General features: G+C 47.6%; 1 protein-coding gene across 5 annotated transcripts in view; it reads left to right on the forward strand.

Annotated features, from left to right (window-relative positions):
• Nucleotides 1–25,533, forward strand: part of TNRC6C (trinucleotide repeat containing adaptor 6C) — a 948,409-nt gene that overhangs the window by 460,052 nt on the left and 462,824 nt on the right. For all 5 annotated transcript variants that reach the window (XM_086930670.1, XM_086930667.1, XM_086930666.1 and 2 more), the window contains 2 exons: nucleotides 5,272–5,329; nucleotides 20,488–20,633. In XM_086930670.1, coding sequence (XP_086786796.1) covers nucleotides 5,272–5,329; nucleotides 20,488–20,633 — 204 coding nt within the window. The remainder of the gene's footprint in view (nucleotides 1–5,271; nucleotides 5,330–20,487; nucleotides 20,634–25,533) is intronic.

A 25,533-nucleotide genomic window follows, 5' to 3' on the forward strand; every position in this document is an offset into this window, starting at 1 on the left:
CAAACGACCCCATTCGTGTCCAAAGAGGTGTCGAAATCACTCCAACGCATCAGGGAAAAGGCTACAACGGTCGGACCGAAAAAGGCCCCAACCCCAAAGTTGGTCAGAACAGTTCCAACCACTCCAACACCAATCAAATTCGGGTTGCCACCGATGGTGCGACCGAAGATGTTCTAACCAAAAAAGGGTATCGGAGCCGATAAAGGAGTGTCGATGGGACTACAGGCTACAGAAGAGCCTGAAGAACAAGAGTCAAGGCAGTTCATTGACTCGGACACTGGTAGATTGTCCTTATATAAAAGGAAAATAATACCCTAAACGCCCATGGAGTCATATAGGATTCCACTAAAGGGGAAAAGAGATTAAACCACATCGCCAGCTCTTGTGGAACCTCTACAATCCTATGGACAAGAACCTCACTCTTTTTCACCCACATACTCCGATGTGGATGCAGGGGATGACTAAGACGAGGATGGCACTTATGTGGACACTGATCCCGATGATCAAACCCAACCATGGGCGGACCCTGCTGACCCAAAAGATCCGCAAAATGCCCCTGACACTCATGCGTACAATGTAAAAACATCTCCTACTGAGGACACTTCTGCCTTTAACGCCCTTATTGAAAGAGCGGCAGGTAACCATGATGTACAACTACATGATGACCCGGTTGAAGAAGATTTTTTGTTCAACACCCTTTCCACTTCGGAAAGAATCGTCAAAACTCTGCCCATGCTCAAAGGGGTCCTCAAGCATGCTGGTGACATTTTTAAAGAAAACACAAGGGCAAGGGTATTAAACCCTAGAATTGAAAAAAAATATAGAACAGCACCTGTGGACCCTAATTATATAAAAGGACAGTTGCCATTGGACTCATTAGTTGTTTCTAATGCACGAAAGAGGGCGAACTTCCAAACTGCAGGTGACGCTCCCCCTCCTGACAAAGAGTCAAAAGTACTGGAAACTTCAGGAAAGAGAGTGGCAGCGCAGGCAGCTAACATCTGGCGCATTTACAGGTCCCATTACGATACCCTTGAGACACTGTTGCAACACCTACCAGATCAGTACAAGGAGGGAGCAGAGCTACTAATCCAGGAAGGCAAGCTTATCACTAATGCTTCCATTAAGTGCGCGCTAGACGCAGCTGACACTGCAGCCAGGGCCATTAACACTAGCGTCATGCTAAGACGACATGCCTGGTTGAGAATCTCTGGATTCAAACCAGAAATACAAACTACTATCCTCAATCAGCCGGTTAACCCGGACTACTTATTTGGACCTGAGGTTGACACTACCCTTGAGAAGATTAAAAAGGACAACGAGACTGCAAAGTCTATGGGGGCTCTGCAGTCAGAGCAGTTTCGGGGTGGCTCCTTTCGTCGCTCCAATACTAGAGGACCTTCAAGAGGCCAAAACACACAGCAGACAGAGTATAATAAAGGAGGTACACAGACCACCTATAATAAATAGAACAGGGGTGGATACCGTGGAAACAACGTCAAAGGCAGAGGAAGAGGAAACAACAATTCCAGATCCTCTGCCAATAACAAACAGTGGCGCCCTGTCACTGCCCCCCGACCATATAACACCTGTCAGGGGAGACTCCAACAGTTCCTGCCGGTCTGGAAATCCATCACCACAGACAGGTGGGTAAGAGGCATTGTCCAGTACGGGTACTGTCTAGAGCTGATATCCACTCCACCCAACATACCACCAAGACACCGTCCTATGTCCGCAGAGCACTTACACTTATTGCAGCAGGAGGTCGTCAGCATGCTGCAAAAAGGGGCCATAGAGCTCATGCCTGTAGAGGACCAAGGCTCAGGGGTGTACTCTCTGTATTTCTTAATCCCCAAAAAGGACGGGTCTCTAAGACCCATACTGGACCTCAGGCCTCTAAACAATTACATCCTGTCAGAGCATTTTCATATGCTCACTTTACAGCAGGTTCTGCCGTTACTCAGTCAGCGAGACTTCCTTGCAACACTAGATCTAAAAGATGCGTATTTCCATATACCCATACACCCATCACACAGACAGTATCTCAGGTTCACTATTCAAAATCAACATTATCAGTTCAAAGTCCTCCCTTTCGGAGTAACGACGGCACCCCGGGTGTTCACATAGTGCCTGGCGACGGTAGCAGCACACCTAAGGAGACAGCACAAACATGTCTACCCTTATCTGGACGACTGGCTTATTCAAGCAAAGACGGCCCAGCAGTGTGCCAGCCACATGTCCCACACCATTCATCTTCTTCACAGTCTGGGATTCTCGCTGAATTATCCAAAGTCACATCTTCAGCCCACCCACGTGCGACAGTACCTGGGCGCGACAATAAACACTCTGGCAGCCAAAGCTCAGCCAAATTCAGCGAGAATAAACAGCATGCAATTGCTCATACAGAAGTTCAGACCCCAACACTCACTTCCAGCAAGAGTGTTCATGCAGTTGATAGGCATGATGGCCTCCTGCATCTTCATAGTCCCGCACGCAAGATTACATATGCGCCCGCTTCAGGAGTGCTTAGCACGTCAGTGGAATCAGGCTCAATCAAGGACAATGGAAAGACCTAGTGTTGGTGAGCGGTCGGGCATCCAACTCTGCATTGGTGGAACCCACAAAACCTTTGCCGACCGTTCCAAGAGCCTGTACCACAAATAATACTGACAACGGACGCATCTCTCCAAGGTTGGGGAGCTCATGTACTCCATTACACGGTGCAGGGACTATGGACAGCACAGCAAAAGAGGATGCACATCAACCTTCTGTAATTGATGGCAATCTTCATGGCAATGAAGGCTTTCAAAGTACACTTGTGCAACAAGGTCGTGTTGATCCGGACGGACAACATGACTGCCATGTACTACATACAAAAGCAGGGAGGTACACACTCTCCACAGTTGTCTCATCTGGCTCAGAGCATGTGGAAGTGGGCCATTCAAAGGAACATCTTCCTCATGGCGGAACACCTCCCGGGCAAAGACAACCAGATGGCGGATCTGCTCAGCAGGCACAGCCACCAGATGCACGAGTGGGAGATACACCCATCAGTACTCCAACCGTACTTCCAGCAGTGGGGTCATCCACAGATAGACCTGTTCGCCACAAGGGAAAACGCAAAATGCCAAAGCTTCGCCAGCAGGTTCCCACATCCACAGTCACAAGGCAATGCGATATGGATGAACTGGTCAGGCAAATTTGCGTATGCTTTTCCCCCAGCACCTCTAATACCGCTTGTGGCACGCAAACTGAGGCAACACTCTTACACTCATCCTGGTTGCTCCAATGTGGGCACGCCAACCATGGTACACCACGTTTCTAGAACTACCCGTGGTACCGCATCAAAGGCTGCACCTCACACCCAGGCTTTTGACGCAGAGCCATGGCGACATTCAGCATCCAGATCCGCAACAGCTCAACCTAGCGATCTGGCTCCTGAGGTCTTAGAATTTGGCTACCTCAACTTGCCGCCACTGGATTCATCTATTGAAAACATTATCTGTTATTTGTTGCACTTACACAGATGTAATCTGGCGTACAGTTCCATTCGTATTCGAGGTCTAGGATCGGCGGCCGCTCCTTCAGAGTGCTTGCTGCCAAGTTATGGAACTCCCTTCCTGTTCATATCCGTGCGATTGACGGACTCTTGGCATTCAGGAAGGCTGTTTAAACTTTCCTTTTTCCCTTAGATCCCTAGTGTTGTTGTGTTTTGGTTCTTGCTATTGCTTCTGTCCGGTTTTCTGTTCTGTCAGCGCCAGGACGCCCCTTTGCTGGGGCATCTGTGCGCTCTACACATCCGGCTAACATAACATTTATCCGCAATAGCAGCTTATCTTCAAAACCGGCAGCACCTCTCACTGTTCAGAGTGCCTGCCATTAAGGCTTTTCTGGAAGGACTCAAAAGAGTGATCCCTCCCAGACACCCACCTTCACCAGTCTGGAACCTGAATGTGGTCCTCACCAGACTGATGGGACCACCCTTTGAACCTCTACACTCTTGTGAGATTCAGTTTCTAACCTGGAAAGTGGCTTTCCTAGTAGCCATTACCTCACTACGAAGAAGTTAGTGAACTCCAGGCACTAACCATTCAAGAGCCGTTCATACAAGTCCACGCAAATAGAGATGTACAACACACCAACCCTACATTCATGCCTAAGGTGATTTCGCAGTTCTACATGAACCAAACCATAGTACTGCCAGTTTTCTTTCCTAATCCAGAAAATGTCGCAGAGAGAGATCCCTACACACATTAGATGTCAAAAGGGCTCTTATGTACTATATAGACAGAACAAAGGATTTCAGGAAAACAAAACAGCTTTTTGTTGCCTTTTCTCCACAACACAAAGGCAACCCAATTTCCAAAGCAGGGATAGCCAGGTGGATCGTTAAGTGTATGCAGATTTGCTATGCTAAGGCTAAACTCACACTATCCATTCCACCAAAAGCACACTCCACACATAAATTAGGAGCGTCCATGGCTTTCCTGGGGAATATTCCTTTAGAAGAGATATGTAAGGCAGCCACATGGTCCACCACACATACATTTACAAAACACTACTGCGTAGATGTACATTCTAAACAGCAGGCAGCTGTAGGACAGGCTGTTCTCAAAACTCTTTTTCAGACTGCTGCAGCTGGCACAGGCAGCCGCCGCTAACAGGAGGGACTGCTATGTAATCTATGCACAGATATGAATTCAGCAGCCCACATGCCTCGAACCGAATATGCTACTTACCAGTATGCATCTGTTCTTGTCATGTAGGGCTGCTGACATTCATATCGCCCACCCTCCTCCCCGGCGCATGTAGCAGCTGTAGCATTCAGAATTACTATGTAGCATGGTCATCACTCATTGTATTACGCTCCATCTCTGCCACAATGGCAAAAAACAATCTGAGGATGGAGGGGATGCCCATGCGCATTGTAGTCCAGAGGAGGAGCCACCTATCTCGTGATACTTCGAAGACTCTCCCAGGACAACAATGTGCAATCATCTGGACCCAACACTAGGTGGCGATCTATGCACAGAAATTAATTTCAGCAGCCCTACATGCCAAGAACAGATGCATACTGGTAAGTAGCATATTAGATATTTAGATCAGAGGTGAATATAAATAGGCAGCTTCCCTGCAACCTACAGGTTTGCATAACCACATTTTAAAGAAGAAAGAAACTTTTAAGTATTGGGTTTTATGGTGCTTTCGCATAACATATCTGCTCCTGGCTTTCAGACTGTGACTAACTCTAATCTGATTCCTTCCACATAGAGAGATCCAGCAGAGGAGGCCTTGAAGAGCAACAATATGAACTTGGACCAGGCCATGAGTAAGTGTACCGCAGATCACAGCACTCCCAGTTCATGAGGTTTGCATGTTATTAGTAGTAAGTTGCCAAACATTTTGATTGTGGTAAATTGCTTAGGTTCAATGCTAAATTTCAATGATTGGTTCGGATTAACTTCTTTAACTGTTTACTCAGTTTAAATATAGTTCCAATTTTTTTTTCCAGTTAGCATTGTTGGCAAAACGGACTGATACACCCTTTTTCCTAATCACTGTTTTTATTTTTTTTAAATGTGTATATGTTCTTATTGCTTTGCCTAAGTTGTGCGTGCTTTTATGCATTTGTGTAGGCTTTTCCGATTTTCTAGTCTGATGCCGAGCGATTCACTTGATGCAGTTCTCACTCTTCCACTTCTGGAGTGGTGCTTCTCAGTAGATAAGCACACCAATGCGGTGGGCTTTTGTTGAGCGGGGTACATTACAGCGGGAAATAGCTGTCAATTCTTTACCGATTGCACATTTTGATATTTAATCAATCTGTATGATGACTTGATAACTAGAGTACTTTATTTCTGTGTATATTACTATTCTTAAATGTCACCGATCTACTGCACATGTTTCTTTAAAGAAGATTCATCAAAATATATCTAAAACCTTAAGCTTCTCCATTATTGAGTCTTTCATAGATTCACATGCTTGTTCCCTGTCGTCATGGTGGGAGTCTCCCGGCAAAAGAATAACCATAGCAGTAAAAGAAAAAACTGTCTGGAAACCATAGAGGAGCATATTCTTAGGTAACCTCACATCCTCACTATGTGGTCCAGACCGGAGCCAATCAGCTGCCAGCCCCGAGATACACCATCCCCAGCAGAGCCACCACACCTCAGATTTCCATCCGCCTTGGTGTGAGAAGGAGTCTCCTTGAGCCTAACTCAGTTTGTTCTATACTGAGCTTTTGACCTTCAACTTTTGGAAGTGAGGTACTGATTTTTTCCATTTTATTCATTCAAAATGTCTGAAAACTCTAAAAGGAAACTTTTCGGATCTTGCAGATCCTGTGATAAAGCCATACTATTTTCTTAGGATCCACACAAGGAATGCTTGTACTGTCTGTACCCCAAGCATGCTTCAAAGGACTACAAACATTGTCGTACTTTCTCTGCAAACACTCTTAAGGACAGAGAAGCACGTCTCTTACTATGGCTTCAAAAGAAGAAAGCCACAGACTCTGATTCAGATGGAGATGCTAAAGGACATACCTCTAGAAAGCACAAGAGTCTTCTGAGGAGAAAGGAGAACAGAAATCAGAAAAATCTAAAGAGGGAGAGTCATCTTCTTCTCTACCTCAAACTCCTCACAAAACTACTTAGGAAAAGAAGGCTCCGCCGTCGATGCTGCAGTTGAAATCTAAGGAAATTCCTGTCAGATCGCCGACAAAGGCGTCGACCACTCAGACGATGATCTCTTCAACGACAATCTTGACTGCGACTGCGTCGTCGACTGTGATTACCACAAGTCCGTCGACGGTAAGTGTGAGGCCATCGTCGACGATCCAGTCGACTATTTTGTCAACAATCCCGTCGATTCCGTCGACGGTTTTCAGATCTCCAACGATGAAACCTTCAACATTCATATCGATTAAACGATTTATTCCGTTGACGGTCTCGTCGACGGGCAAGAAAACAGAGTTTTCAACACCAAATATTTCTCTGCTTCTCCCATCCACTATTCTGGATTGTCAGGCCTCTGAGGACAAAGGGCCTTATGGAGTAGCCTACAGCCCCTCTCAGCTACACATTAAAAGTCAAGAGTCAGAAGAAGACTTTCAAGAAGTACAGGAACAATTCTCTTTTAAAGATTGTCCAGTACAGCGTGCAAAGCGTTATGAATCGTTCTATCAAGCAAATAATTATGAGGAAGAGGAGGAAGTGAATCCCAATTTCCAGGAGCACTCTATATCAGTGCCTTTATCTTTAACTAGCAGCCCGCTCCAGCGTTGCCTGGGGCAGAAGGGGGCTGGGGGCAGCATTTCAGGCTTGCGTGCACTCCTGCCCTGTCCCCCGCCCGCCACGAAATTGTCTGTGTCCCGGACAATGTCGTTTTAGGCGGGGGTTGGGGCGGGAGTGCACGCAAGCCTGAAATGCTGCCCCCAGAGCCTGAGCCTTACCTCAGCCGCATTTGTTCAGGGCCAACCTCCCACACCGGCTCCCTCCCGCCCTGACATTTCCCGTGTCCCAGAGCCTTACCTGAGCCGCCGCTCCTCCCCGCGCTCCTCACTTCACCGCCGCTCCTCCTCGTCATGACGCACCTGAGCTGCCGCTCCTCCCCACGCTCCTCACTTCACCGCCGCTCCTTCTCGTCATCACGTACGTTACGGCCAGCGCTACGTCGCGGCCGGCGCTACGTCACGGCCGGCGCTACTTTCAGGGCACTACTTTTTTTTTTAAGTTATATTTTTTAAATCTGAAAGAAACACGTTAGTGTTAGATTCCTTACCTTAGAATATCCCCAGGCGTCAGTCTGGATCCGGAAACTTTTGCGTAGCAGTACCCCTGCGCGTCGGTAGGCGTCGTCTGCAGGCGTCCCCTGCGGCTCCGCGTCCGTCGTCGGCGTCGTGCGCCGTGATGACGTCGCTGGAGTACATAGACGCCGCCTCCGCGCGCTGACGTCAGTTCTTCTTTTTTCCGCGCCAGTGGACGCAGATCTGAAGAGCAGTACTCCGGTCTTTGACCAAGTTTTTCAATTGTTTTTTCCTCTACGGTGCCTGATAGGATGCCTGGGTTTAAGAATTGCGATGACTGTGAGCGCACGATGTCGGTCACAGACCATCACCGCCTCTGCCTCCGGTGTCTGGGCCCTGACCACGACGTGGACTCCTGCGTCGACTGCCGGGCCCTTACCAACAAGGCTAGGCGGGAGCGGTCCCGCAAGCTGCTGGAGCTCCGGGTGTCGGCCCCACGTCGGGACCGGGAGCGGTCCCGGTCCGGCCGGAGGTCGAGAGAGCGTTCGAGGGAGCGGTCGCGGAGCCGCGCCGGGCGCTCCGGAAGTCGACACCACTCGTCAGGCTCGTCAGGTAAGAAGCACAAGAAGTCGGGGCGTCGTCATCGTACCCCCGACTCCCCCCGACGCTCGCGCGATGCGGCCGGGGGCTCGGGTGACCCCAACCCCGCGGCTCCGCGAGAGTCGCCGGCGCGGCCTGCCTCATACCCTCCGGTCCCTGGGCATGGCGCGACGCCTGAGGAGATCGAGGCGTTCCTCATGGCCATGAGGGCGCTCGCTTCTCCGACGGGGCCTACGGCGCCTTCGGGCCCAGTGCTACCGTCTGGGGGCCCTAGCGGTTCGGGTGTCCCTGCCTCGGCGCCGTCGGGTGCTCCGGCCCCGGCGCCGCCGACGGCTCCGACCCCGGCGCCGCAGGGGCCTTCGGGATCGGCGCCGGCTGGTCTTCCGGCCTCCCCGGCGCCGTTGCCATCGGGGTTACCCCCGACGCCGCCCCCGCGCGGCGCCGGTTCTCCGCTGCCGGTTCCGGCCGGCGGTGGGGTTCCGACGCCGGCTCCGGGCGGCGCCGTCCCCTTACCTTCTCCGACGCCGGACGCGGCGCCGGACGGGCGTCGCACGACGCCGGTCCCGGCGCCGATGGGGCCCATGAACCCCGAGGAGCCGGTCTTCATCATTGACTCCGAATACGGAGAGGATGAGGAGTACGGTGAAGGTTGGGAGGGGTCCGAGGACCCTCTGGCTCGCGAGTGCCAGTATGACCCGGACTGGACAGGTGACTTGGGGGATGCCAGTGGTTTGGACGACTCCCCTAACCCTGGTTTGATCTCTCCTCCAACCGTGGCATCGGTGGAGGGAGCTGCCTATTCTGTGGTGCTGATGAGGGCTGCCAAGGCCTTACACCTTGAGCTCCCCGTCGCGGCCGTGAGGCCTAACATCCTCACCGAGGTCTTCAAACCGCAGTCATGCCCAGTGGAGCCACTGCTGCCGTTTAATGAAGCCTTGTCTGACGTTCTGTTGGGCACGTGGTCCAGGCCCGCTTCAGGTGCGCCTGTTGATCGGAACGTGGCCAGGCGCCACCGTCCTTGTCCGGACGACCCCAAGTACCTGTCTACCCACCCCACTCCTGAGAGTCTGGTGATCCAGGCCTCGACCTCCCAGTCCGCATTCCCGTCGGCCCCGCCCGACCGGGAATCCAAGAGGTATGACCAGTTTGGCAAAAAGGTCTTCTCGTCCATTAGTTTGGGCCTGCGGTCTTGCAACACCGCCTGCCTCTTGGGCCGCTACACCCACTCTGTGTGGGATACGGTCGCGGAGCTGCTGCCAGAATGCCCCATGGAGGTGCGGGCAAAGCTCGGTCAGGCTGTGGCTGAGGGCCGAGATGCAGCGAAATATTCAATTCGGTGTGGTCTTGATACGACCGACTCGCTGGGCAGGGCTATGTCTACGACGGTGGCGATTCGTCGCCACGCCTGGCTGAGATCCGCCAATTTTTCGGCTGATGTCCAGAATGCCCTGATGGACATGCCGTTTGATGGCTGTCACCTGTTCGGTGACAAAGCGGACCACGCGCTGGAACGCTTCAAGGACTCCAGGGTCACGGCCAAGTCCTTGGGTCTCTCGACCCAGCGTCAGCAACCGGGTTCGTTTCGTCCCTTTCGTGGCCAAGGAAGGGGCGCCCCCACACGTGCTGCCAGCCACGCGCCGCAACAATCCTTCCAACGCGGTGGCGGCCGTGGAAACCGCCGTGGTGGCGGTCGGGGACAACGGCGGGGTCAGACCACACCTTCCCCCGCAGCATCTACCCCAAAATCCTCCTAGTCCGTGCTTTCGGCCCCATGTGACGCCAGTGGGTGGCAGGGTTCGCCATCACCACGCTCACTGGCGCACGATCACTTCGGACAGGTGGGTGCTGCAAATCGTCCGAAGGGGCTACTCCCTCCCCTTCGAGACCTCTCCTCCAGCCATGCCACCGCAGAACCACCGTGTGTCGGGGGACCACTTGACGCTTCTGCAGGAGGAAGTTACGGCCCTCTTGGCCAAGGGGGCCATCGAGCGCGTTCCTGGGCCAGAAGTAGGGCGTGGTTGTTATTCCCACTACTTTCTGGTGCCCAAGAAGGACAAGGGGGGCCTACGTCCTATCTTGGATCTAAGGAACGTCAACGGCTTCCTCCGGAAGGAGAAGTTCAAGATGTTGACGTTGGCTCAGGTCTTGGCTGCTCTAGACCCACAAGACTGGATGGTAGCGTTGGACTTGCAGGACGCCTATTTTCACATCCCCGTCCTGCCGGCCCACCGGCGTTACCTGCGGTTCACGGTAGGCCAGGAGCATTTTCAGTTTATCGTGCTTCCCTTCGGCCTTACCAGCGCCCCACGGGTGTTCACAAAGGTGATGGCGGTGGTCGCAGCCCATCTGCGCAGGTTGGGGGTTTCAGTCTTCCCCTACCTAGACGACTGGTTGTTGAAGGCGGGCTCGCCCCAGACAGTCGTCCACCACCTTCAGATGACGGCAGACCTCTTGCACGACCTGGGGTTCTCCATCAATGTGCCGAAATCACACCTGTGTCCCTCTCAAAAGCTCCTTTTCATCGGAGCGGTTCTGGACTCGGCGCAGTTTCGGGTTTATCCTCCGGAACGGCGGGTTCGGGATATTCAGGCTCTGATTCCCATCTTTCAGCCGCTATCCCGGGTTTCGGTCAGGTTGACGCTGCGGCTGCTGGGACTGATGGCTTCCTGCATCCTTCTGGTGCATCACGCTCGGTGGCGGATGCGGGCTCTGCAGTGGGACCTGAAGTTTCAGTGGGCCCAGCATCAGGGCAACTTGTCCGACCACGTCTTGATCTCGGAGGGCACTGCGAGACAACTGCAGTGGTGGCTTGCGGACCGCGATTGGGTCAGGGGCAAGTCCCTCTCCCTTCCCCAACCGGAGCACGTTGTCGTGACGGACGCGTCCCTCCAGGGCTGGGGTGGCCACTTGGGAGAGGCAGAGATCAGAGGCATCTGGTCTCCGGCGGAGTCCCGGCTCCATATCAACCTGTTGGAGCTGCGGGCGATTCGTCTGGCACTGAAGGCATTCCTCCCCTTTGTCAACGGGAGTGTGGTGCAGGTGTTCACCGACAACACCACCGCCATGTGGTACTGCAACAAACAGGGCGGTGTGGGGTCGTGGACCCTTTGCCAGGAGGCTCTGCGCCTCTGGCAATGGCTGGAACGTCAGGGCGTGACTCTGACGGTTCAACACCTGGCAGGTTCTCTGAACGCCAGGGCGGACGAACTCAGCCGTCGGTGCTCGATGGATCACGAATGGCGTCTGAACTCGGACGTGGCGCAAGGCATCTTTCTGCAATGGGGAGAGCCTTGGTTAGATCTATTCGCCACCGAAGAGAACGCGCAATGTCATCAGTTCTGCGCGTTGGAGTTTCCAAGACGGCACTCGCACGGCGACGCCTTTCGGCGCGAGTGGAGTTGCGGTCTGTTATACGCCTTTCCGCCTATACCACTTCTGCCCAGAGTGCTGAAGAAGATCAGGCGCGACCGGGCCCAAGTTATCCTTGTGGCTCCGGACTGGGCTCGAAGATACTGGTATCCCGAGCTACTCAACATGTCAGTCGGTCCCCCGATCCGCCTGCCCCTTCAGGAGGACCTTCTGTCGCAGCAGCAGGGGACGGTCTTCCACCCGAACCTGTCCAGTCTCCACCTCCATGCTTGGAGATTGAGCGGCGACAGTTGAGGCCATTTGACTTGCCTCCTGAAGTCTGTGATGTTATTCTGGCAGCCAGGCGTCCCTCCACTAAGTCGGTATACGCCTGTCGGTGGAACAGATTTGTGGCATGGTGCACAGCAAAGGCTGTGGATCCTCTTTCTGCCCCTCTTTCGGAGGTTCTTCTGTTTCTTCTTTCTCTTGCCCAGCAGGGCTCTGCTCTGGGCACTATCAAGGGCTACCTTTCTGCCCTTTCAGCCTTTTTAAGGCTTCCTGATCAGCCTTCTTTGTTCAAATCCCCGATTGTAACTCGATTCTTGAAAGGCATCGCTCACATGTTTCCACCTGTTCCGTTTGTGATGCCTCAGTGGGATTTGAACCTGGTTCTGACCTTTCTAATGTGTGCTCCCTTTGAGCCCCTTCATTCTTGTCCTCTCCGTCTCCTGACTTTAAAGACGGCTTTCCTGGTTGCCATCACCTCTGCCAGGAGAGTGAGTGAGCTCCAGGCTCTTTCTGTCCAACCTCCTTTCCTGTCCATTCATCCTGATAAGGTGGTTCTGAGGACTAGGCCTTCTTTCCTGCCCAAGGTTGTTTCGGCCTTTCACATCGGGCAGTCCATTACCCTCCCTTCCTTCTTCCCGCCTCCGCATCCTTCAAAGGATGAAGAGCGGCTCCATCGTCTGGACCCAAAACGTGCGCTTTCATTTTACATGGATCGCACACGCCAGTTCCGGGTGGATGACCAACTGTTTGTTGGCTACGTGGGTGCGAAGAAGGGACGGGCGGTCTGTAAACGGACCATCTCTCGATGGGTCGTCCTCTGCATCAAAGCGTGCTACTCTTTGGCTCGGAAGGAGCCTCCTGTTGGGCTGAGGGCCCATTCCACTCGGGCCACGGCGGCTACCACTGCCCTGGGCCGGGGAGTCCCCTTGCCGGACATTTGCCAAGCGGCTACGTGGGCCTCGCTGCACACCTTTGCGAGGCACTACTGCCTGGACAGCCAAGTCCGGAGGGATGGCTTCTTTGGCCGTTCTGTCCTCCAGGACTTTCTGGTGTAGTTGTATTGGTTCGCAGACCCACCACCGGGGTTGGTATTGCTGGGGTATGTATTCTAAGGTAAGGAATCTAACACTAACGTGTTTCTTTCAGATGAACAAGTTACTTACCTTCGGTAACGATATATCTGTAAGAAACATTAGTTAGTGTTAGATTCCTTACCGAACCCACCCATCCTCCCCGTTCTGCGAACTGATACCTAGGGTTAAGGTCATCCCTTTCAGGGCCCTAGTTTTTACATGGCACCAGTGTTGGTTCTCTCATGGCTCTGCGTCTCCTGGCGCGGAAATGCTGTGTGCAAAGAACTGACGTCAGCGCGCGGAGGCGGCGTCTATGTACTCCAGCGACGTCATCACGGCGCACGACGCCGACGACGGACGCGGAGCCGCAGGGGACGCCTGCAGACGACGCCTACCGACGCGCAGGGGTACTGCTACGCAAAAGTTTCCGGATCCAGACTGACGCCTGGGGATATTCTAAGGTAAGGAATCTAACACTAACTAATGTTTCTTACAGATATATCGTTACCGAAGGTAAGTAACTTGTTCTTTACGTTTTTTTTTAATTTTCTATAGCCTATGTCCATCTGCACACCCTGAGGATTACAACAATGTATTGGGTGTGTGGATTGGCGCTGTGGTTCCCGAGTTTACCTTGCCAAAAGGTTTGTGTTCTCTCTTTAAAATAGTAGTATAGATATCTGATTTAAGGCACATGATAGACAGTTATCGTTGTTTTCCTCAACTTCAACAAATATTCCTCAGACTGTGGTTGAAACACAGTGTTTAAAACTCTGCCTCAAGTACAAAGAGTAGACACCCCGAAAATGATAACTATTCGGGATGATCTAATGGAAAGTGATCATGAAGACCAAGCAGAGGAAGGAGAAATTCCCCAAGATGATATAGTAGGGGATGAAGGGGATCATTACATCGTTCCAACATCACCTTCATCATAGTTACCTCAAGCGAGTTCTCTGCCAGAGGACATTGCCAGTTTCCATGATCTAATAGCAAAAACATCAAAAGGTTTCAGCTTTCAATGCCAGTTAAGGAGAACAAATGTTTTCTTTATGATTTTAAGGAGACGTCTCGGAAATCTGTAAGAGCTATCCCGATAATCCAGCATATATGGGATGCAGGACTGAAAATAATGAAAAATCCGACCTCAGTACCTGTCTCAATTCCAAAAATTGAGACGAAATACCATGCTCCTGAGACTTCCCCAGCGTGCCTGATTGGACATCCACGTCCTGAATCTGTTACGCAGGCAGCACAGACACGCTCCAAAAAAACGGTCACAGCCTGTTTTGCCCCCCCTGATAAAGAAGGTAAAAGGATGGATAGTGTAGGAAAATGCTTTGCGGTAATGGCAGCAGCTTCTACCAGGGCAGCAAACGCCCTGGCACTAATCAGTAGATACAATAGGCAGATGTGGTCAGACATCGCACCAATTCTGTCCCACCTTCCGGATGACAAAAAAGAGGAAGCAACTACAATTTTTCAAGAAGGAGCCAGAGCAGTGTCAGAGTCCATCGATATAGCCATGGACATTGTGTCTTTGGGCTACAGACAGATGGCTTAAGCAGTGGCGCTTCATAGGCAAGGATGTCTGAAATCAACATCTTTCAGACCTGAAGTCCAGGCAAAGATCATGGACATGCCTTTTGATTGAAAGAGTCTTTTCGGGAAGCATATTGACAAGCGCTTCAGGGAATAAAAGCAGACACGGACACAGCTAGAGCTCTGGGGTCATTACAATAGGGCTGTTCTCAATCTTTTCGTGGCAGAGGATCGAGGGGACAATACCATCAGCGCTTCTCCTCCTTTCAATCAAACGGGTACCAACCTTACCATTAACAGGGTAACCATCAGTGCTCCAACAATCGGCAGTATCGGCCCTCAGACACATCATATCAACAGCAGGGCAGGAGGAAACCTGCTGCAAGAGGAAAGACACAAGACTGATCGAAGACAGTGACGTTCTTCAGGTGCCGCCAGCCCCGTCTCTTATCAAACAGTTCCATTACCTCTCTCATGTGTTCTAATTCATTGGCAGTCAATAACATCGGACAAATGGGTGTTGTAAAACGAGGCCACACCCTGGAACTCTTAAAAAAACCTCCAAATCAACCACCTATTCACAGAAAACAAAACCATCTATCAGCCCTCAAGGCAGAAAGTTTAACTCTCATTGTAAAAGGGGCAATAAAAGAAGTTCCCCCAGAACAACAGGGGAAAGGATTCTATTCACACTTTTTCCTAAGAAGAAGCAATCTACCAAATGGAGGCAGGTAATAGACCTTGGAGATCTGAACAAATAAAGAAAATGTTATTCCGCATGCTGTCTTTACAAGAAATCCCCCTTTTACTTCGCAAAGGAGATTACGTGGCTTCGTTAGACCTCCTGGATGTGTATTTCCATATCCCAATTCACACAAAGCACAGACAGTATCTGCGGTTCACGGTGGTGGGGCGCCATTACCTGTTCAAAGTATTGCCCTTCGGCCTCAGATCTGCCCCAAGGGTTTTCACAAAGTGTATGGCGCCAATCGCAGCACACTTGAGGCAGGAAGGTCTCCAGATTTTATTATATCTGGACGACTGGCTGATAAAAGGTGCATCGTACCAGGAAACGCAACAGTCCTTAATAAATTGCATGGATCTTTTCCGAGACTTAGGTCTTTGGATAAACAGAGAAAAGTCTTCCCTTATTCCAATACAGTCACTTCAATCCCTCAGGGCACTGATAAATACTCAGGAAGGAAAAGCATACTCCTCGTAGGAACGCATACGAAAGATTTTAAGTTTGACAGCATCAATAAAATCAAAAAGGTCCACTTCAATCAGGATCTTCAAATCTTTGGTGGGAATGATGTCATCCTGCATCCCATTGGTTCCCAACTGTTGCTTGCGCATGAGACCTCTGCAAGAATCCATAGACAAGCAATGGGTTCAAGCCCTAGGTTCATTTGAGGACAAACTCATTAAACACTCAGATCAAACATGCAATGTCATGGTGGGGTATCAAGAGCAACTTAACAAAGGGTCTCCTTTTCTAACCTAATCTCCCAGTTACCTCATAACATCAGACACTTCATTACAGGGTTGGGTGGTGCACTTACAAGACCTAGAGATTCAAGGTCATTGGTCATCTCAAGAGGCAACGCTGCACATTAATCTTCTGGAATTGAAAGCTGTAATCCTGGGTCTTAAAGCATTTCTTTCCAGAAATCGTGGCTCGCCGGTTCTAATCAGGACCGACAGTACAACAACAATGTTTATCTTCTAAAGCAAAGTGGCATAAATTCAAAGTCCCTGTCTGCTCAAGCCCAGGAAATTTGGAATTGGCTTTTGCAACACAACATTGCTCTGCAAGTAGGACATGTTCCTGGAATATACAACACAAGGGCAGATTCCTTAAGCAGATCACCTACCATGTGCCACGAAGGGGAACTGAATCAAGACCAACTTCTTCGAATATTCAATCTATGGGGCACACCGAATTTGGACTTGTTTGCGAATCGACGCAACAAGAAACGCAAACATTTCGCAAGCAGATTCCCACAAAAAGGATCAAGAGGAAATGCTTGCACCTTCGCTGGAAGGGATGTTGGCGTATGCTTTTCCTCCATTCCCTCTAATTCCAAGGATACTGAGAAAAATGAGATCCGAACCATGCCACATAATTTTGATAGCCCCGGCTTGGCCAAGAAAGTTCTGGTACAGGTTTCTCCAGTTGTCTATGGAACCCAGAATACAATTTCCAAATATACAAAATTTAATTTCCATGAATCAAGGTCAAGTTCTTCAATCCCAATTGACCTCTCTAAGATTGTTAGCTTGCAACCTTATGAACATGAATTTCAGTCACTAGATATTCCTCAAGAATGTCGAGAAATACTTGCAAGTTCTACAGCACTCTCTCCTCACAAAACATATACAGCAAAATGGAAGAGGTTTTGCAATTGGTGTGTCGAAAAATGTACATCCTTCTTAATTCTTCTGCAGAGCAAATATCTGCTTCAGCTAGCCAAATCCGAACTTTCTTATGCTTCTATAAAGGTACATTTGTCGGCTATCTCCAGATACTGCAGAACTCCAGATTGTCCATTGCGTTGGTCTCAAAGGCTGATTAAAGAGTTCCTAAAAGGTTTGTTCAGGCAGTTTCCACCAATTAAACTTCCACCGACTCCTTGGCAACTCAACACGGTTTTGTCTTAACACCTTCAGCACGGCGCGAATTTTCGCACTGTGCTGAAGGTTCTAAAAAATGGGCGGGGTCATGGCGGAACGGTTCCGTCATAAGCACAGCTCAACCGGCGCTCATGACGGAACAACTCAGTCACGAGCGTCGAAGGGGTTAACTCATGAGAGCTCCGTTCGAACCGATTAATAAAGCTGAATTGCAGTTCATATCATGGAAAGTAGCCTTACTTCTTGCTCTCACTTAAGCCAGGAGAGTCAGCGAGATCCAAGCTTTTTCGATTACGGAGCCATTTCTACAGTTCACGCAAGATAAAGTAAATCTCAGGACAAATCCAAAGTTTATTCCTAAAATTCCTACAACTTTTTATCTCAATGAATCATTTGTCTTGCCTACATATTTCAAGAACCCTTCTACTGCAGCAGAAAATGTCTGCACACTTTGGACATTGGGAGATGTCTCAAATTTTACATAGAGAACACAGTCATTTCGTAAATCAAATCAACTGTTTATAGCCTATTCTGGACCCAGAAAAGGTTTGGCCCTCAAGAACTTCCATTTCTAGATGAATTACATCAGCCATTGTTTTCTGTCCTGAAAAAGCAGGAAAACCCTTGTGCACAAGAGTGCGTACTCCTTCCACTCGAAAGATGGCAACTTCAACAGCATTGCTGGCAGGTGTCTAGCTTCCACACATTTGCAGACCGGCAACCTGGACGAATGTACACACATTTACCAGACATTATTGTCTGGACACCGAGTGGAAAGCAGATTCAGCAGTGGGTTAAGTAGTTCTGCTGCACCTGCTTCACTAAGGTACTAATTTGTATTTTATTGTATGGTTTGTGAACTATGTGATTGTGTATGTATATATATATATTAGACACACTCCTGGTTACAGCACTTCATCAACGAAAGAACCAGAGTCGGAGCCCAAATCAGATGCGGTGCAGTCAAGTTTAATCAGCAAAGGAAACACCCAACGCGTTTCGAGATCCACTGATCTCTTTCTCACGGGAAGAAAGAGATCAGCGGATCTCGAAACACGTTGGGTGTTTCCTTTGCTGATTAAACTTGACTGCACCGCATCTGATTTGGGCTCCGACTCTGGTTCTTTCGTTGATGAAGTGCTGTAACCAGGAGTGTGTCTAATAATAGGGGTTGGCGTTCCCCGTCGAGAGCCCGCCGTCAAAGATGGCTTAAGCACGCCAGACCTGTGTGTGCATATATATATATATATATATATATATATATATATATATATATATATATATTATATTATATTATATTATATTATATTATATTATATTATATTATATTATATTTTATTTTATTTTTTCTTCAATTGTAAGGAACTGTTTAAAAATGTTAATGAGCCCTTTCTTACAGCAATTTCAAACTATACATTATAGCGCTTAAAAAAAAAAAAAAAAAGGACAAAGAGCCCTGAGACAAAGGGGTCTAGCCTAGAAACGCCGTTTGGAATAAGGACTGCTATCTATTCTGATACAAGCATGTGAATCTATGAAAGATTCAATACTGGAGAAAAAACGAGTTACTTACCTGTACACTATGGTTCTCCAGTATTATCTTTCATAGATTCACATGCGTCCCCGACACATCCCCGTTTCTTTTTCGGTAGACCGCCTTTATCTCTGGTTTCTTCCGTCGCTCAATCTTGGGCTGTTGGAAATCTGAGGTATGGTGGCTCTGCTGGGAATGGTGTATCTCAGGGCTGGCAGCTGATTGGCTGTGGTTTGGACCACATAATGAGGTTGAGCGGTTACCTAAGGATATGCTCCTCTATGGTTTCCAGGCAGTTTTTTCTTTTACTGCTATGGTTATTCTTTTACCTGGAGACTCTCACCATGACGACGGGCAAGATACAAGCATGTGAATCTATGAAAGATAATACTGAAGATTCATAGTGTACAGGTAAGTAACTCGTTTTTTATACACGGTCTCTTCCAGTACTTCTGAAAAATGTTGATGCTGATACCTAGTTTCTTGGATTGCAATAATTTTTTAGGTTGGATGGTTCTCCCACTTATAAAATACAGTATCATTAGGCTGTGGGGTTTTAGGTTTAAACCTATAATAACTGATAAAACCCCACTGAAAGAAAAATAGCCCTCACCGGTGAAAACATATAAACACTGAAAAAACACCTGGACAACCACAAACTAAATGCTATTCAAAGAAAGGAAAACAAGAGTGAAAGTCATTTTTTTCTTCCTGAAGGGGTCAATACAATGTAACTTTGTTATACAAGCTAGCGGAAAGAAAGACTGGCTAACATTATTCTGCTTGAGTTTCGTTCTTTAGGGATGCCACTAAAATATTGCTTGTTCTTCCTTTTACTTTTTCAGTTCAACAAAGATTAGAGTGATATTGTTTGTATTTGCAGTGATTCAGCTACGTATATAAAAATGTTGGGTGATGACCTGTCAAAATTGATACCCGAGCTGAAGTGATTCCTTGTAGTAGATCCTTGCCACTTGTTAGATGGTATGCTGAAAGCATCTTTACAATCTTAAGAGTTAATGAGGGATGCTATTGACTTTTTAGTCCTTTCAGGTGCACTGTTTTCTTATGCACAGGAACTAAAACTCAAATATTTATCATTTCGTGCTTTATGTGGCATCAAAGAAAGAGTCATCCCAACTGTGTCCCTTAGCTGATGGTTCTCAGCCCAATGGGCTATGAATGCTGAGAGGGCCTTATCACAGAAGTTTACATGGGATGGAAAGAGCGAGCACACATGACCCAAAGACTCACTGAAGAAGTATTTTATGGTGTACTACAATAAGATTAATTTGCAAAAATCTATTTGGACCTCATATACACTATAAGTACACTGTCTATATACCATATTCTTTCAGTGCAGAAAGCAATCAATAATAAAAGTAAAACGTTCCATAAACACCGGAAAAACACTTTTTCCTTTGTTTTTAGTGGCGCGAAAAGGTGTAACCACTGATAAAAAGTTTTTTAAGATAATGAAAACACTGAAAAAACCCCACCAGAATTTACCAAAAATAGAAACTGAAAACAGGAAAGCCTAAGTATCATCTTGCACTTTAACTAAACACTAGAATTACCGTCTAGGGATACATGCATGTTAGTTGGGGTTTCATGTGTTGTGTCGTTAAGGGAATTCAAATGTCCTAGGTCTGTATAATAGAGACATCTGTATTTTGAGTAAGGCCCAGATGATCCCACATTCTTGTTTTCTCTCTTCTCAGGTGCTCTGCTGGAAAAGAAGGTGGAACTGGACAAGCGTGCAATGGGAATAACTGACTATAATGGGATGGTCAACAAAGCCCTCGCCTGCCGCCCACCACCTATCTCCAAAGAGTCTTCCATGGACCGCCCCAACTTCCTAGACAAGGTAAGTTCACTCTAGATGTGTTTCCATTACCAACTATGACGTGGCAACCCAAAAGCCGCTCCCATTCGGTTTGTACTTGGGTAGGCCAGGATTTCGTTTTAAAACCAGTAGATGTATGTTTTTATGTAGTAGCGTCTGTAAGGTGGGTCACTGAGATACAGGACATGTTACCCTGATTCACTAGTAATAGGGCAGTTCAGATGGAGCAACTCACCACAATGCCAGAGGCAATCCCAGAGAAACAAGAAGCAGGCTTATAATTCTCACATCACTTTGCCACTGTTAAATCAGGGACAAAGGTCTTTTCCTAAAGGTTACATTTATCTTTAGCCCCACATCTGAAGAGAAAGCTGAAACAGAAACAAAAAGTGTTCTGGTGCCGTGGAAGGTAACTTCATAAAAGCTGTTGCTATGAGTAAATGGTCACCATCCTTTTGGGTGGAATCTTTCACAGCATGCTGAAAGCTTACAACAACACTCTCCAAGCACATTAATAAACTTCCTTCAACAATATTTTAGGATAACATTTGACTCTTCACTGTAGTCTAATATAGCCCTCTTCTCATGGTGCCACACTGTCACAGATACTATTCATTACAAATCCAAGAAAATATAAAGATACTTGCAGATTCCCCATGCGCTGTGCTATTCCGGAAAAAATTTGATGTATTGTGCACAGTAAATGCGCTTTGTACATCGTAAAGACACTGATAAAGGTATTCACCAACGGTTCCTGATTATAAGAGTAAAGAAACAAGTGAACATTAAGTCCAGCAATTTTGAAAAAATATTTATAGCCATATCACATTCACAAAATATCGATATATTTGTAGAAAAGCATCCTACTTCATGAAGTTTTGATGTTACTGGCGAGTTAACTCTTCTATTACATCATCTATAGTTTTCCAGATGCTACCGGTGTAATAAATGTCATTTATGCTAATTAATAGAGAGAACAGGCTTAATCATCATTACACGCTGTGTGAAAAATACATCAATTTACACAATGCACTTGCCGGGAAAATCATATGTAAGACTGACAATAATTCATTCACTCATACATAGTACATCTGCACTCAAATTTCCTCTTAACCTTCAAGTGAGGAATAGGAGTAGATGTGGGTAATTGGCTAGAGCTTCTGACCCGGGTTTGAATCTCGGCCTCAACTCAATATTGTGTGATTCTGGGAAAATCACTTAATCTTCTTGTGCGTAAAAATGTGAAATATGTGTGAAATGTATTTGTGTAATCCCCACTTGATGTACACAATTTTGCATATTGTCTCTCAACTCCCCATGTAATGTACAGCCCTCTTTTAGGTCTTATCTAGGTTTGTGCCATAGAAATACCAAAACATACATACATAGAATATTATCATCAACTACTCAGAGCTGTAGGCAATCTAATCATATTTCTCTAACCTGAAGTCATGACGGTCTATCTTGTGTGGGGTAAGTTAGAGACTGGGGTTCTGCAGGAAATATTAAATAATCATTTGAGTTTGCAGTGCCAGCTGTATCACACCAGAGGGTTCTGTCTATTTCTGGATTACATAAAAAGTACATTGTACACATGTCCATATTTCTATTTACGTATAAAAAGGTTTTCATAACGTTGGGCAATTTTACATATGGAAATCTGCTTTTCAGTTAGTGGTCTTTTAATATAATCAACGGTGTAAAACATTAAATATATTTCCTGTTAATGTCTTTGGTGATGCACAGATTGTATTTACTCTCTCCAAAAGCTGGCAAAGAACTTTTCAACTCCAAATGATTTGCTCTTGCTGGTTACTTTGGATTTCAAAAGTTACATGCAAAAAGGTACATGTAGGTCTTGTGGCTTACTTCATCTGGGCTGAAAGCAACATCTGCTTGTTTCCTCTCACACACTTCTCTGCTAGAAATGTGTTTGGCTGAACAATGCCACAAATTATCAGGTGTAAGTGTAGTGCTTGAGAGCCTTTTTGTGTTTCTTTAGGTACCAATCTAGTTGGTACTGCAGTTTGAACCGATTTAAAGGTCAGGTGTCTTGATGTCCTATAAGAATCACCAGTGCATCGTTATAAAAAATGATATGTTTGCCTTATAAGTAGTGCCATTGTTTGATAGCATGTGTGGCTCATGCTCTGCATACTCCTGCCATCTGGTGCTGGGTTCAGATGTTTGCAAGTTGTTTTTCTTCAAAGAAGTCTCTCGAATAAGAAAATCGAGATGTGTTCTTCAGCTCTCCAGTTCCAGATAGTTTTCAGGTACTTTTCGGTTCGCTGTTCACCTCTATACCTTTCGGTCTGGTTTTCGTTCGTTACTCAGTTGCCTTCCAAAAACAGAAGCAATCCTTCGATCGTCAATTTCATGTTCGCCAGTTGCGACCTTTAAGCCTCTCCTATTTGGGCCTTTTACACTTGGGCCTTGATTCCTGTCTTATCGGATTTTATCAATGATGCATTGCTGATGGACCAAGCTACATTTTAATTCTGTCCCAACTGCCACCCAAAATACCTGTCTAGCTTTCCGATTGAAGAAAACGTTGTGGGACCGTCACAAAGAGATTCAGCACCGAGATCTGGAACAAACGCCGGACATCTTTGGCCAACACAATGTCAAGAGATGGAGGAAGAACTGGAAAAGGCTTTGGCAGCAGAGAAAGAGGCCCTTGGCATATTGGATTTCGCATCTGTTCCAGAAATAGAGTTTGGCATCCAGATGTTGGACTGGCCTTCGGGACAATGCGCAGTGAGTACCCATGTCCCTGTGCAACTCACTTAGAGACATTCTGTTTCGACCGAAATTATGGCTCTTGACCACCACTGTCGTCAGACCATGGTAGGCATCGAATATCTGCTAAGAATGCTCGACCTCCGGCCCAGCACCGAAAGCCAAGCTGAAACTTTCTGCATCGAGCCAACCAATCTTGGTGCCGAGCAGACCATCCTAAGCATTGGCTCAGAGCACCCAGTCCTCCCCTGCTTCGGCTCAACCACTTCGGTGCCGAAATAAAAATCAAGGTCGGCAACGAAATCATCCATTTCGGCACCAGAAATGATCCTCAAAACTATGAAAGAGAGCTCGATGCGAAATAGAAGATACATATTCAGCCTCATATTTGTCGGATTTTGGCAAAGACAGTACAGTCAGTGCCTGCTTGATCGAAACGTCAGATTTCTTTTGAAGAAGCCAGTTATCTACCTGTACCTCCTAAGAAACATAAAAAGAACATTACAACAGTTCTTTACAGCTACCATTGCACGCTTCTCCTCCAGCTTCTTCTCCACAGTCTGATACTAGGGAATTGGGGGGGGGGGGGGACTGGGACGATCAGCAGCTCACAGATCCATGGCACAGCTACAACATACAATGCTTCAGGGAAAAGGGTGGCAGCACAGTCAGCCAACCGTTGGTAATTCCCAACACTCAGCAGTTGTTGGTGGGGTACAACAGGGCCCATTGGGATGAGCTAGAGGAACTCCTCCTACATTTCACCTAGGATCACAAAAAAGAGGCCACCAATTAGTCCAGATGGGTAAATTAATTTCAAATTCCATCAGATGTGCCATCGACTGTGGACACAGCTGCCAGGGGTATAAGTAAAGGTATAATGCTGCATAGGCACGCTTGGATACATACATCTGACTTTAAGCCAGAGGTACAGCAGACACTCCTTAATGTCCCTTTTGATTAACACCTGTTTGGTCCCCAAGAGGACGAAACATTAGAAAAAATGAAGGACACAGAGTTTGCCAAATCAATGGGGGCACTTCAGACTCCCACTCCTTGTGGTTCCTTTCGGCACCCCACATACAAACAGGGTAGTAAAACAACACAATCAGATGCCTTTTCCTATAGGCGATAGCATCTCTCCTCCCCATCAAGAAGATAATGCAGAGGCACATATAGAGAGAATATATCCAAAGGGCGTTGAAGAGGTGCCTCCCCTCACAACACGCCTTCCACTTACAAACAGTGACTCTTTTCATTCCACTCAACCCTTTAACAACTGTCGGGGATGACGACAACCTTTCATCCCTGACTAGAAAACCATAACATGCCAGTGGGTGTTGGATACTATCCAATATCGTTATTATCGGGAGCTTATCAAAACACCTACAAACATCCCACCTCGCAGGCACATACTTTCCGAAGAGCACCAAATCTTTGTCAAACTGTTGTTATGTTAGAGAATATTTTATAGTGCTCTTATACACAAGGGTGTCGTGGCGCTACAGTTCGTAAGGGGTTCAGTGAGACAGGTTGGATATTCTATGGCCTCTGGATTGAAAGAGCCACATTTTCAATCTTTTTCTAAAAAGTATTATGGTCTGGGTTTTTTAGTTTGAAAGGAACGGAGTTCCATAACTTGGCAGTACAAGTTACAAAGCCTCTACTGTTGCAACAGGCAAGTCTGAATTTAGGCACCTCAATATTTTTCGAACCTGATGAACGTAGCGGGTCTAGTAAGTATGTACCAGCGAAAGGCCTGTCTGAGGACAACTGGTCCAATGTTGCGTAATGCCTTAAAGGCGGTGCACAAGGCCTTGAACGCAATCCTATTCCTCACAGGCAGCCAGTGCAGTTGGCTCAGTGCTGTGGTAGCTGAATGAGATTTAGGGAGATTTAAAATGAGACGGGCTGCAGCATTTTGTAAGGTCTGAAGTTTAGATACGATTTTTTGTTGTAGACCTGTACATAGTCCATTACAGTAGTCAAGTTTGGATAAAATTAGTGCTGACCTGATCCGTTTCTGAAGATTGGAAGGAATGTAGGGTAACATTTTTCTTCATCCTGATCATCCTGGGTAGGTGGTGGGCGAGAGGGCGCCAAGGACGGGACTGGCAGGCATCATCATCATCAGTATCCCTATGATCGTTACCCTGGGTCAGTGGGGGGCCCGGACTGGGAC

Source organism: Lissotriton vulgaris, chromosome 7 (genome assembly GCF_964263255.1).
Source record: "Lissotriton vulgaris chromosome 7, aLisVul1.2, whole genome shotgun sequence".
NCBI lineage: Eukaryota > Metazoa > Chordata > Amphibia > Caudata > Salamandridae > Lissotriton > Lissotriton vulgaris.